General features: G+C 39.6%; 1 protein-coding gene across 1 annotated transcript in view; it reads right to left on the bottom strand.

Annotated features, from left to right (window-relative positions):
- Positions 1-13,207, bottom strand: part of PRKAR2A (protein kinase cAMP-dependent type II regulatory subunit alpha) — an 83,087-nt gene that overhangs the window by 8,478 nt on the left and 61,402 nt on the right. The window contains exons 6-8 of the mRNA XM_068557448.1: positions 11,921-12,074; positions 3,349-3,450; positions 3,103-3,177 (exon numbers count right to left, since the gene is read on the bottom strand). Of these exons, the coding sequence (XP_068413549.1) occupies positions 3,103-3,177; positions 3,349-3,450; positions 11,921-12,074 (331 nt within the window). The remainder of the gene's footprint in view (positions 1-3,102; positions 3,178-3,348; positions 3,451-11,920; positions 12,075-13,207) is intronic.

The following is a 13,207-nucleotide window of genomic DNA, read 5'->3' as shown; positions in this document are numbered from 1 at the left end:
CTCACATAATATTTCTATTGAACAGTGCTTGCCTAGAAGTAAAATAGGAGAAAATCTTACTAACTGTGCAAACATTTTTTTTTAATAGGGCACAAAAAGAGTGAATTACAAGAGAAAAAAATGACAAACTGGACTCGTCAAAATTAAAGACTTCTGCTTTTTAAAAGGTATTATTAATAAAATGAAGAGACAAGTCATGGCCACAGCCACATTTTGGGAGAAATATTTGCAAATCATTTGCCTGATAAAGGATTTGTTCTCAGAGTACATAAAGAATTCTAACAACTCAATATATTAAGAAGACAAATGACCAATTTTAAATAGGGCAAAAGATGTACTTCACCAAAGAAAATATATGGATGGCAAGCAATCACAGGAAAAGATGCTCACCATCATTAGACATTAGGTAAATGCAAAATAAAACCAAAATGAGATACCACTTCATACTAGGATGGCTAACACTAAAGACTCGATACTAAGTGCTGATGAGGATACAGAGCAACTGGAACTCTTGAACATCGCTGGGGGAATGCAGAATGGTACAGACATTTTAAAAAACATTTTGGCAATTTGTTAAACCTATGTTTACCATATGACTCAGCAATTCCATAAAAACATATGTCTATACAAAGACTTGTATGCAAATACTTATTGCAGCTTTATTCATAATTGCCAAAAACTGGAAAGACCCCAAATGTCTCTCAACTGGTGAGTGGAAAGATGAATTATGGTACATCTGTATAATGAAATACTACTCAGCAATAAAAAGGAATGATCCTCTGATACATACAACAACATGGATAAATCTCAAAAACATTATGCTAAGAGAAAGAAGTCAGACACAAAAAACTACACATTATATGGTTTCATTTATATGAAATTCTAGAAAAGGAATTTTTAGAGCGATAGAAAGCAGGTCAGTGGCTTCCAGGAGCAAGGGAGTGGGTGAGGGGATTTACTTAAAATACAAACAAGGGAGCTTTTTGGGATGACAGAAATGCTGTACACTATGATTATAGGGATGGGTTATAAAACTCTCAAATTGTATACTTAAACTTGGTAATTTTACTGTATATAAAATATAGGGTAACAAAGTTTACCCAACAAACAAAACAACATTAAGCATAGTTTCTGCAGTAGGTCTGGGGTGGGGCCCAGGCACTTGAATTTCTAACATTCCTGTATGATGCTAATGCTGGTAGTCCTGGGACCTCAGTTAGAGCAGCCTTGGTCTAGAGACACTGCGGAAAGGGGTCTATAATAAGGTGGGTATCATCTTAATTTGTGTCCATTCTGCACCACCACCTAGCACTCCTATCTTCAAGAACACAGACATCCCAGAAAACACTGTGGTTTTTCATACCTCTTGACATACCTCCTGAAGGCCTGGGGCTTTTCAGGATTAAGTAGAGGTCCTTTGGGAGTAAATTAAAGCACCACAGCTTCAGAAGCAAATGTGGCCAGTCAACATGTCCCATTCCTGCAACTCAGCTCTACATTCTTACCATACTAGTATACCTGCCCTGGAACACAGCTTACACCCACAGGCCTTTGCTCACATTGTTCTCTTGCCCTGAAAGATCCTTCCCTGACCTCAACTGCTGGAACTGCACTTGTTCTTTAAGCTTAGCTCAAAGGGCATTTCCTTCATGAAACCATATAGAATACATCCTGTTCTATATTCTCACTGCCACTCTTTTTTTAAAAAAAAAAAATTTATTTATTTATTTATTTATGGCTGCATTGGGTCTTCGTTGCTGCACACGGGCTTTCTCTAGTTGCGGCGAGCTGGGGCTACTGTTTGTTGCGGTGCATGGGCTCTAGGCACACAGGCTTCAGTAGTTGTGGCTCGTGGGCTCTAGAGCACAGGTTCAGTAGTTGTGGCACATGGGCTTAGCTGCTCTGCGTCATGTGGGATCTTCCCGGACTAGGGCTCGAACCAGTGTCCCCTGAATTGGCAGGTGGATTCTTAACCACTGCGCCACCAGGGAAGTCCTCAGTGCCATTCTTTTTCCTCTCATTATAGCACTTATATCTGGTCCTACTTGTCTATCTTAATAAATATTTACCAAATCAAACCAATTTCTAATTAAAAGAATTATTAACAGTAGGGCTATCTAGAAAACAAAGGCATTTAGAGATGCCACTTGGAGTAGACATCATTTTTTTGTTAGTCTTTTTTCTCGGGGAGCATCTCTCTCTCCTTTTATGATAAGCCTGATTAATCTCTGTGGTACTGGTTGGGCCAACTCCACCTCCAGGGCCCAAGGGTGGTCTGGGGATTTAGGCTTGACCAATCTGAGTCTTCCTTCTAGCCCCAGCTCTGGGTTCAGGTATGGACACATTCCCCAACCCAGACCAACCAGACATCTTCCCAGTAGCTCTTTTTTTTTTAATTAAAAAATTTTTTTTTGGCTGCGCCGTGCAGCTTGTGGGATCTTAGTTCCCCAACCAGGGATCGAACCCATGCCCCCTGCAGTGGAAGCACGGAGTCCTAACCACTGGACCACCAGGGAATTCCCCTTCCCAGTGCTCTTGCCAGAACCACTGGCAGACAAGTTTTAGACCCGGAAAAGTCTATAATACTCTTTACATATAATTAAAAATGGAAACATAGTAGACTAGGAAAATTATTACAGAGCAGTCATCATCATGTTCCAGTCCACTGTGATGATCCTTACAGTACCCAAAAATAACATGACGAAAAGGTACAAAGGAAACACTAAAGATACCTTACAAATCTGGTCAGTCACTGAAGACTGGTTTGTGTTAGATTAGCTAAAAGGGACTTTGTGCCAAACATAGAGAGAAGGTACACAACCTTTTGACCTTCTCCAGGTTTTAACAGTGATGCAGGAAGCTTACTCAGGGTTAAAAGAAAATGACATCCAAAAGAACAAACACCGGAAGCCAAGGAAGGTGAATGGAGGCAAGAGATGTGCATAAGTCAGTTAGCTGAACATCAATGGGCTTTAGAACACTCTGCAGGAAGTGTGCCTGCGTACCGTGCAACATGAGATCCCCAAAGTGAGAGGACAAATGATGCACTAGTCCTTCAGGAGGTGGCTTCTGGGAAAGGAGCTGGGCAAGGCCCCCACTCACCTGAGTGATTATGCGCTCTCCATCCTTATAGACCTTTTCTCCTATTACATCCACAATCTTCATTCGTTCTGACACCTGAAACAATGAACATACAAATTGTAAGGAAACACCTTAATTAAAAGTCACAAATAGTATCTATACAACATTGAAATGGGCTAGAATAGTATGATAAGAAACCTAACGAGAATCGTTTTAACAGCTTTGCTTAAATCCCCATAAACAGACTCTTATTAAAATAGGCTTTACCTCTAGTGATTTAAGAAGCAGCACAGATTCAATAAATGATTCAAACATCTTCCTCTTTTTTGCATTATTTTTCACTATGATTCTTCTAAACGTCACACGGTCCTATAAGAAAGGATATGAAAATTCTGGTAAATGCCTGTATAAGGGAGCATCTATGGTTTAATTAACTATGCCACAGCAAACATTAGAGGTCTCTGGAAGGTACTGGGTCAACTGAGTGTTTAATGATATTTCAATCTCAGTCATCGCTATGAGAAAAAGACCTGTAGCCTGAGCCAGACAGATGTCTCACATGTTGTCACCTGCTATCAAGCACTCAATGGGTGCCACCTATGGGTCAGTCATAAATAGAATACAAAATTTAAAACGTCCCAATCAAACATTTGTGAGCTCACAGTCACTGTTTAATGTGAAAAGATGCACCTTCAAAAAGGGAGATAAAACAATCAGATGGTTCTTGCCCTCAAGGACTTTATAATCTCAATGGGGAGACAATACAAAATTCATAGGAATAAAAAACTACAGTTCAAGACAGCATATGAAATGTGCTAGATGAACTACAGAGACAAAGTAAGTGCCACAAGAATTCTGAGGAGAGAGATCACGACAGCCTGGAGTGATCAAGGATAATTTTGTTGCAAAAATATAAATTTATCTGGGACCTGAAGGAGAGGTAGGTTTTAAATTAATGGAGAGATAAAGTAGGAAACTCAAGATGGAAGGCAGGCACGTGAAAGATATCTTAACCCCAGCAAGTCATGGATTCATACTCAAGAGACAGTTAACCAGAGCTATGGTCAGGTACTTCTCAGATATGTGTATGCGTGTGTGGGGAGGGACATGCAGCCAGGAGAATGTTAATTGCTTAGGCTCCTACATGAGTAGGCAGTTTTTTGTACCTAAGTTAATTGTACCTTTCTTCTACCTCGGGCTCTCAGGAATAGAAAGTTGTTTTTTTTTTTTGAAGTACAGTAATGACATCCTAAAAGTTGAAAGAATGAAAAACAGCAAGGGGGTAAGGGCATGTTTAGCTGTAGGTTTGCTATTTTAGTACTCTTGATGATGGGGTGGGAGCTGGGTGGAGAAAACACATCGAAGACAACTGAGTTGAGATGTCTAAATAGGTTTCACTGGCTCATATTCCATCAGCCACAGAACTCCCTGGTCCCATCCCATGCCGTGCTTCATCTGCCTGACAGGAGAAGTCACCAACTGCACCCTATACTCCTAGTATAAAAGGTGGCAGACTCCTACCCTCCCTTCCTAAACCGAAGTACAAGTAATGTCTGCTCTCTGGTACTAAGCCAGATTCTGCCCCCATTTTCTTTTCCATCTGTCTGCTTGAAAAGAGCCATTCAATCTCTGACTGCTCTAATGAGCTGCATCACTTGCCACTACTTTTTTGAAGTCCAAGGTTAGAGATGTATCATTTAAAATGTTACTGTTATACTTTGGAATATTACTCCATTATCTTTAGACTTCAGTTTCTACATGTTTCCTGCACCAATCTAGGCCAAGAGTGCTGTGGAAAGAGAACAATCAAGACTGAGACAATGGGAATTATAAAATTCCCTTCCTTATGTTTGAGCAGACATTGTCAAAAAAACAGTATTTCTAAATCCATCTATAATGTTACAAAGATTACTACAATTGCAGCAATAAACTGTATTTCTAGCTAAAGAGAAAACAACTGATATCTCTATTTGTGTTCCAACCCTTTCTACGCATGCTTTTGCACTTCCCAGAGCTCTCAGGCTGTGCAAGTCCAGTTCCTATGACTGTGGAGGGTATAAAAAAACACCAGACACCAACCCAGCTTTCAGGGAGCTTCCAATGGAGCCGTGAAGAGGAAACTCCTACTGTGAAATGGTAGCTCCCTCAGGCAGCAAGTGTTCAGCGTCAAACAAATAGCCCTGAAGTTCAAAAGAGAAAAAGAATACTACCCTTTCCTTTCACTGCAGAAAGTTTCTACTGGGACTTCCCTGGTGGCACAGTGGTTAAGAATCCGCCTGCCAATGCAGGGGACACAGGTTCGAGCCCTGGTCCGGGAAGATCCCACATGCTGCGGAGCAACTAAGCCCGTACGCCACAACTACTGAGCCTGTGCTCTGGAGCCCGTGAGCCACAACTACTGAGCCCGCATGCCACAACTACTGAAGCCCACGCGCCTAGAGCCTGTGCTCCACAACGAGAAGCCACTGCAATGAGAAGCCCACGCACCACAACAGAGTGGCACCTGCTCGCCACAACTAGAGAAAGCCCGGGTGCAGCAATGAAGACCCAATGTAGCCAAAAATAAATAAATAAATTTATAATTAAAAAAAAAAAAAAAGACTCCGCGCTCCGCAGGGGGCCTGGGTTCAATCCCTGGTCAGGGAACTAGATCCCACGTGGTGCAACTAAAAGATCCCACATGCCGCAACTAAAAGATCCCACACGCCGCAATGTAGATCCCACGTGCTGCAACTAAGACCTGATGCAGCCAAATAAATAAATATATATTAAAAAAAAAAAAAAGAAAGTTTCTACTCCCTTTCATGCAAGCAAGACAGAGTGGGAGCAGAGACTAAGTGTAGTGGTCATGGTGGCAGCTGCCCCCAGTAAGAGAAGGAATATAGAATCCAATTTGAGAAACTCAGTGGCAACACCAGGTCCTCCGTGCTTTAGCCTCAGAAGGCATTTCCAAAGGCCTTGGAAGGCACAAGTAAAAAGTCAGGCTATAGAGGACCCTCTGGGAGTCACTTTCCTGAAGGCGGTACTGAAGCTTTGAAAGGGTTTGGGCTATAAAGCAGGTGAATAACGCAGGAGAAAAGGGCATCTAAATAGGTCACGTAAGGCAGCAGGGAGATGAATCTCACTTAAGATAGCAGGGAGAGAAAGAAAAGACTGCAAAGAATAAGGCTAGGAACTAGGAAGGCAGGGCAGGGATCTCAGGAGAGGGAGTTTCAGGAATGGAAGGGTGAATAAAATACATTTATTTTTTTTTGGCTACCACAACCAAGGAAAGCAGGTGCCACCACTCTGTAGTACCCTACCTTGTGCAGGCACCGAGGAAACCGCTTCTCGGATGTGCTTCTATTTAATTCTCATATCCAAACCACAAGGCAAGCAGTTGTTTTTTTAAATTAATTAATTATTATTATTACTTTTTGCTGCATTGGGTCTTTGTTGCTGTGTGCAGGCTTTCTCTAGTTGTGGCGAGCAGGGGCTACTCTTCGTTACAGTGCACAGGCTTCTCATTGCAGTGGCTTCTCTTGGTGGAGCACAGACTCTAGGTGCGTGGGCTTCAGTAGTTGTGGCACATGGGTTCAGTAGTTGTGGCATGTGGGCTCAGTAGTTGTGACTCATGGGCTTAGTTGCTCCACAGCATGTGGGATCTTCCCAGACTAGGGCTCGAACCCATGTCCCCTGCATTGGCAGGCGGATTTTTAACCACTGTGCCACCAGGGAAGTCTAAGGCAAGCAGTTTTACAGTTCATTTTTAATAAATTTCTATTGAGACTTTCTCTTTGACTTTTAGATTACTTAGGAATGGGTTGATTTCCAAGTGTTTGGAGATTTTCCTGTTATCTTTCTGTTACTGATTTCTGGTTTCATTCCATTGTGGTTAGAGAACACACTGTCTGATTTCAATTCTTTTAAAATTGTTAAGTTTTATTTTATATCCCAGGATACATGTAGTCTATCTCAGTGAACATTTGTGGGCTTGAAAAGAATGTGTATTCTCTGTTGTTGTGTAAAGTGTCCTATAAATTTCAATTTGATCCTTTAGGACGATGGTGATGTTAAGTTCTGTATCCTTCCCAATTTTTCGTCTAGTTGTCCTATCAATTGTTGAAAAAGGGGTGTTGAAGTCTGCAAATGTAACTGTGGATTTGTCTATTTCTTCTTTCAGTTCTATCAGTTTTTGCTTTACATATTTTGAAGCTCTGTTGTTTGGTATATACATATTTAGGGTTTCTGTGTCTTCTTGGTAGATTAACTCTTTCATTATTATGTAATGTTCCTCTTTGTCTCTGGTAATTTTCTTTGCTGTGAAGTCTACTTATCTGATATTAATATAAGTTCTCCTGCTTTCTTCTGGTTAATGTTTGCATAGTATATCTATTACTATACTTTTACTTTCTTTTTTAAAAAATTATTTATTTTTGGCTGCGTCGGGCCTTAGCTGCTGTGCACAGGCCTTCTAGTTGCAGTGAGTGGGGGCTACTCTTCGTTGCGGTGCGCGGGTTTCTCATTGCAGTGGCTTCTCTTGTTGTGGAGCACAGGCTCTAGGTGCGTGGGCTTCAGTAGTTGCAGCACGCAGGCCCTACAGCACACAGGCTTCAGTAGTTGTGGCACATGGGCTCAGTAGTTGCAGTACGCAGGCTCTAGGGCATGCGGGCTTCAGTAGTTGTGGCTCGCGGGCTCTAGAGCACAGGTTCAGTAGTTGTGGCACACGGGCTTAGTTGCTCTGTGGCATGTGGGATCTTCCCGGACCAGGGATTGAACCTGGGTCCCCTGCATTGGCAGGCAGATTCTTAACCACTGTGCCACCGGGGAAGTCCGAAAATAAAGATTATAAGGAAGTCCTTAAAAACAAAGATTCTTACACTTTACAAAATCATTTGGCTTGAACATATTCATAAACACTTATGTTTCTCATTTTTATGGAGATTTTTGTTTGTAATCAATTTCTGTCTGAGTTCCAGAAATGCAAAAGATACAGCACTGAGAGAAGTGGCAGCTGACAAAATTGCTGTCTTTGACCTTCTGATGCAAGTTTAGTAACTAATCTGGAAAATAATGAACTGCAATTAATGAAATCTGTAGCTATATTCAAGTGTGTTTCTCAGACAGCACATACAATAATTTAAAGAACTTCCTGCCCTCTAATTAGTTAGACTGAATTAACTTGGCATAACAGCTTTTAAAAAAGTTTTTTTATTGGAGTATAGTTGATTTACAATGTTGTGTTAGTTTCAGGTGTACAGCAAAGTGAATCAGTTATACATATAAACACTCTTTGAGATTCTTTTCCCATAATGTGTATATGTCAGTCTCAATCTCCCAATTTATCCCTCCCCCCTGCTTATCCCCTGGTAACCATAAGTTTGTTTTCTACATTCATGACTCTACTTCTGCTTTGTAAATAAGTTCAGTTGGTATATTTAGATCATCTATATTTATAGTAATTATTCATATACTAGGGCTTACGTCTACCATTTTATTCAATGTTTTCTGTTCTTCCCTGTTTCCTGTTCTTCTGTTTCACTTTTCTTGCCTTCCTGCAGGTTACCTGAATGGATTTATAGAGCATTTGAGTGTATCTCTTTGTACAGATTACTTTAGTGGTTGCTCTATGTATTATATTTATATATGTAACTTATCATGGTCTACTGGTGTCAACATTTTAGTAGTTTGAGTAAAGTGTAGAAGTTTAACTTCCATTTAGGCCCCTTTCCTTCCCCTTTAGAATATAATTGTCTTAAATATTTCCTCTATATACATTAAGAACCACGTAAGACAATGTTATAATTTTGCTTCAAGCATCTAACCTATTTTAGAAAACTCAAGAGGAGGATAGACTTTTATGCCTATCCATATGCTTACTCGATGTTATTCTTTCTCCATTCTTGATGTTCCAAATTTCTTTCTTTTATCACTTCTGCAGGTGACAAAGTCTCAGTTTTGTTTTATCTGAGAATATCTTCATTCCTGAAGGATATTCTCACTAGGTATAGAATTCTGAGTTGACAGTTCTTTTCTTTCAGCAATTGAAAAATGCTGTGCTACTTCCTTCTGGCCTTCATGGATAGGAAATCTGGTGTCATTCAAATTGTTTTTCCTCTGTAGGTAAAGCGTTGTTTCTCTCTAGTTGCTTTCAAATTTTTTCCTGTCTTTAGTTTTCTAAAGTTTGATTCTGATGTGTTCTGGCATAGATTTCTTTGGGTTTATCTAATTTGAAGTTCACTCAGCTTCTTGAATCTGTAGGTTTATTATCTTTCACCAAATTTGGGAATTTTCCAACTATTATTTCCTTGAATAATTTTTTAGCTCTATATTCTTTCTCCTCTCCTTCTGGGACTCTGATGACACAAATACTGTATCTTTTGTTATTATTCCACAGGCTCTGTTCATTTCAGTCTATTTTCTTTCTGTTGTTCAGACGGGGTAATTTCTATTGTTCTATCTTCAAGTTCACTGATTCTTTCCTCCCTTATATTCATTCTGCTATTGAGCCCATCTAGTGAGTTTTTATTTTGGTTACTGTATTTTCCAGTTCTAAAATTTCCATTTGGATCTTCTTTCTGTCTTCTATTTCTCCACTGAGACCTTCTATTTTTTTCCCTTTGTTTCTAGTGTGTTCATAATTGTTTGTTGAAGGATTTTTATGATGGCTGCTTTAAAATCATTGTCAGCTAATTCCAATATCTGTGTCATCTTGGTATTGACATCTTTTGATTGCCTTTTCTAATTCAGATTGAGAATTTCTTTGTTCTTGGTCTAACAAGTGATTTTCTATTGTATCCTGGACATTTTGGGTATTATGTTGTAAAACTGTATCCAATTTCATCTTCTTTTTTTGCAGGCAGTCACCCTGTCTATATATAGGGTGCCCGTATGTGTGGGAGTGCATGTTCAGCTCCCCTCTGGACTCTACTGACACTAGTCTGGCAGGGGAAGTGGAGTGCCAACTAGTAACACCACACATCACCTCATTTTGCCTCTTTGCTGCTGGATGAGGTTGGAAGTCCAGTTTCCTGCTGGCCCCAGTGACAGTGTGGGGAGGTAGAAGCAGTTTTTCCTTTGGTATTTGGCAGGAATAGGGTGGTATTATTAAAAAAGGTTTTCTATTCTGCCAAGCTGTCCTTTTCCTCGTCCTTTGGCTAAAGGGAGCAGACTTTTCTTGGGGCTGTTTTTATGTGTACCTGTTGGTAGATCTGGGTTGTAGGTTTTTCCAGCACCCTATCTGGGATATATGGGAATTAATAAGAAAACCTGGCAAACTCACTGTTATGTCCTTCCTTAATTCATGAAATCCCTAGGTCCTAGCCAGTCCACCTTCTCCTTTCCATCTTTCAGGGTCTCCTATGTTTGTTTGTAGTAAGATATCCAGAGTTTTCTAGTTTTAAGAGGGAAGACTAGTGAGGAATGGGGCTATTCCATCTTGGCCTGGACCAGAAGTTGGCATTAATGTATTTTAAAACTGAGTTTATTTTCCCCCATTATTTATTGATCTACCTTGAGTATTTTAAGCACTGGCTTCCCAAGTGTGTGATGTATTCTTAAGCCAATGTATCTCTCATCTCTCAGGGGCAATCTTTTTTTTTTGTGGGCCACACCACATGTGGGACCCTAGTTCCCTGACCAGGGATTGAACCTAAGTCCCCTGTTCTGGAAGCGAGGAGTCTTAACCACTGGACCGCCAGGGAAGTCTCTCTCACGGGCATTCTTTTTTTAACATCTTTATTGGAGTATAATTGCTTTACAATGGTGTGTTAGTTTCTGCTTTATAACAAAGTGAATCAGCTGTACATATACATATATCCCCATATCTCCTCCCTCTTGCGTCTCCCTCCCACCCTCCCTATCCCACCCCTCTAGGTGGTCACAAAGCACCGAGCTGATCTCCCTGTGCTATGCGGCTGCTTCCCACTAGCTATCTATTTTACATTTGGTAGTATATGTAAGTCCATGCCACTCTCTCACTTCATCCCAGCTTACCCTTCCCCCTCCCCGTCTCTTCAAGTCCATTCTCTACGTCTGCGTCTTTATTCCTGTCCTGCCTCAGGGGCATTCTTAATTCTACATTAGTATAGCACAATAAAGTGTTCTAGTATGTCTTTAAAATGTGATTTTATTTGAGGAAATATGTTGATAATTCCAAGGTATATATTTAATTCTGCTTGTAGGATAAATGGAAACAAATTATCATAGATGTGAACATTTTAAAAGTGAAATTTGGAATCTGTACAAGAGGATGATTGTTTTGTTTAAGAAGGAAGAGAATTATATATTTTGAAGGCTTGATAATGAAGGAAGCAAGGTGGGTCATGTATAATAGAGGATAGGATCATAGCAGTACTGTGCCTAAGACATCCTAGTAAAGTTCTGTTTCCCAGAATATGGCTATCAGCCTTTCTAGTCATCTAAATCTACTGAATATTGGCATGGACCAATGAATAAATAGATGGCCAAACACAGAGAAAAGTTAGTCCTAGGATAGATAGAGATGGAAAACATGGTTGGCAGAGCTTTCAATGACACTTATTTTTCTAGGCTGTCTCTTGTACAGAGTTATCCCCCCTCTCTCTACTTGCCTGATAAAAACATAAATGGAAAATGTAGTAAGAGCTGACACAACTGCAAGGTCACAAGACCAAGTCTTTTCTCTGTAATTTGGAATAAATGGTTTGTTGATAAATCACTTCAGAGAAATGGAAAAACACATTGGTACAAAACCTTCCACAATGTCTTTCAGATAATTGGCTATAAAAATATAGTGTGAACCAACAGCCCAAGGACAGAGACCGAGAAGTAAGGGGAATTAATACCATGCTATGCAAGGAGAACCATTTCTCTAACTCACCAGTCCCCAAAGGGAGCCTTCTGAAGTGGCGACAATGGTAGCAGCTCTCGGGGTGTTGTACATCAGAGCTAGTTCTCCAAAACTTCCATGGGTGTCATACTGACCAACACAGCGGGTTTGATTATCTTTTGTTACTAAAATATCATAGGTTCCCCTGGAAATAGAACAAGAAACAATTTTACTTATAATGGGCAGGTGTACATGAATAGAAGGTTGTTGTTATTGCGGAATTCCAACAGATTTTTGCTAGTATATAGAAATATAATAGATTTTTGCATTTTGACTTTGTATTCTGTGACTTTGCTAAACTCATTTATTAGTTTTAATGAGTGAACTCGGCATTTTCTAGAGGATCATGTCATCTGCAAACAAAGACAGCTTTATTTCTTCCTTTCCAATCTGTATGCCCTTCTTCCCTCCCGTCAGTCCTTCTCTCCTCACTCCATCTTTTTCGTTTCCTTCTTTTTTCTTTGCTTTATTGCGTTGGTTAGGACCTACAGTATAATATTGCATTGAAGTGGTGAGAGGAGACATGCTTGTCTGGTTCTCCATCTTAAAGGGAAAACATTCAGTCTTTCACCATTAAGTATGAGGTTAGCTATAGGTTTTTTTTTTTTTTTATAAATGCCTTTAATCAGGTTGGAGAAAAGTCCCTTCTATTCCTAGTTTGCTGAGAGTTTTTATCATGGAAAGGTGTTGAATTTTGTCAAATGCTTTTCCTGCAGGTATTGAAATGATTGTATGGGTTTTCTTTTGTAGTCTGTTGAAAACTAGGATGTAGAACTGATTAAAATAAAGAAAAAAAATGATGCAATTCTCTATCTATTGATTGTTAATGATTGCTAAAGAAAAATATTCAGAATGGACAAACATTTGGAGAAATAGGCACTCTCAATACACCACTGAAGCAAATGTAAATGTTTTAAAGTTTCTGAAAGACAATTAACAACATAACAAATTCCTTAAAGAGACCCTTTGACATAGCAATTCCATTTCTAGGCATTCTGAAGGAGATAATCAGAGATATTGGAAAATATTTAACTGCAGGGATGCTCAGCAGGTAATATTTATAAGAGCAAAAACCACAATTTAATCTGCTAACAATAGGGGATAGGTCAAGTATATGTCTATATTCATATTATGCAGTCAATATAAATCATGATATAGAATAATATTGTATCCCATGGCAAACTACTTCAAATAGATTTTAAAAATCAAGTCAATGTATATGGCCCAACATAAAAAGTATACATATAAATGTAATAAAGAGTTGACTACATTTTACAT

Source organism: Eschrichtius robustus, chromosome 12, assembly GCF_028021215.1.
Source record: "Eschrichtius robustus isolate mEscRob2 chromosome 12, mEscRob2.pri, whole genome shotgun sequence".
NCBI lineage: Eukaryota > Metazoa > Chordata > Mammalia > Artiodactyla > Eschrichtiidae > Eschrichtius > Eschrichtius robustus.
Note: the sequence above shows the minus strand (reverse complement) of the source record. Positions and strands in the feature narration are given on the sequence as shown.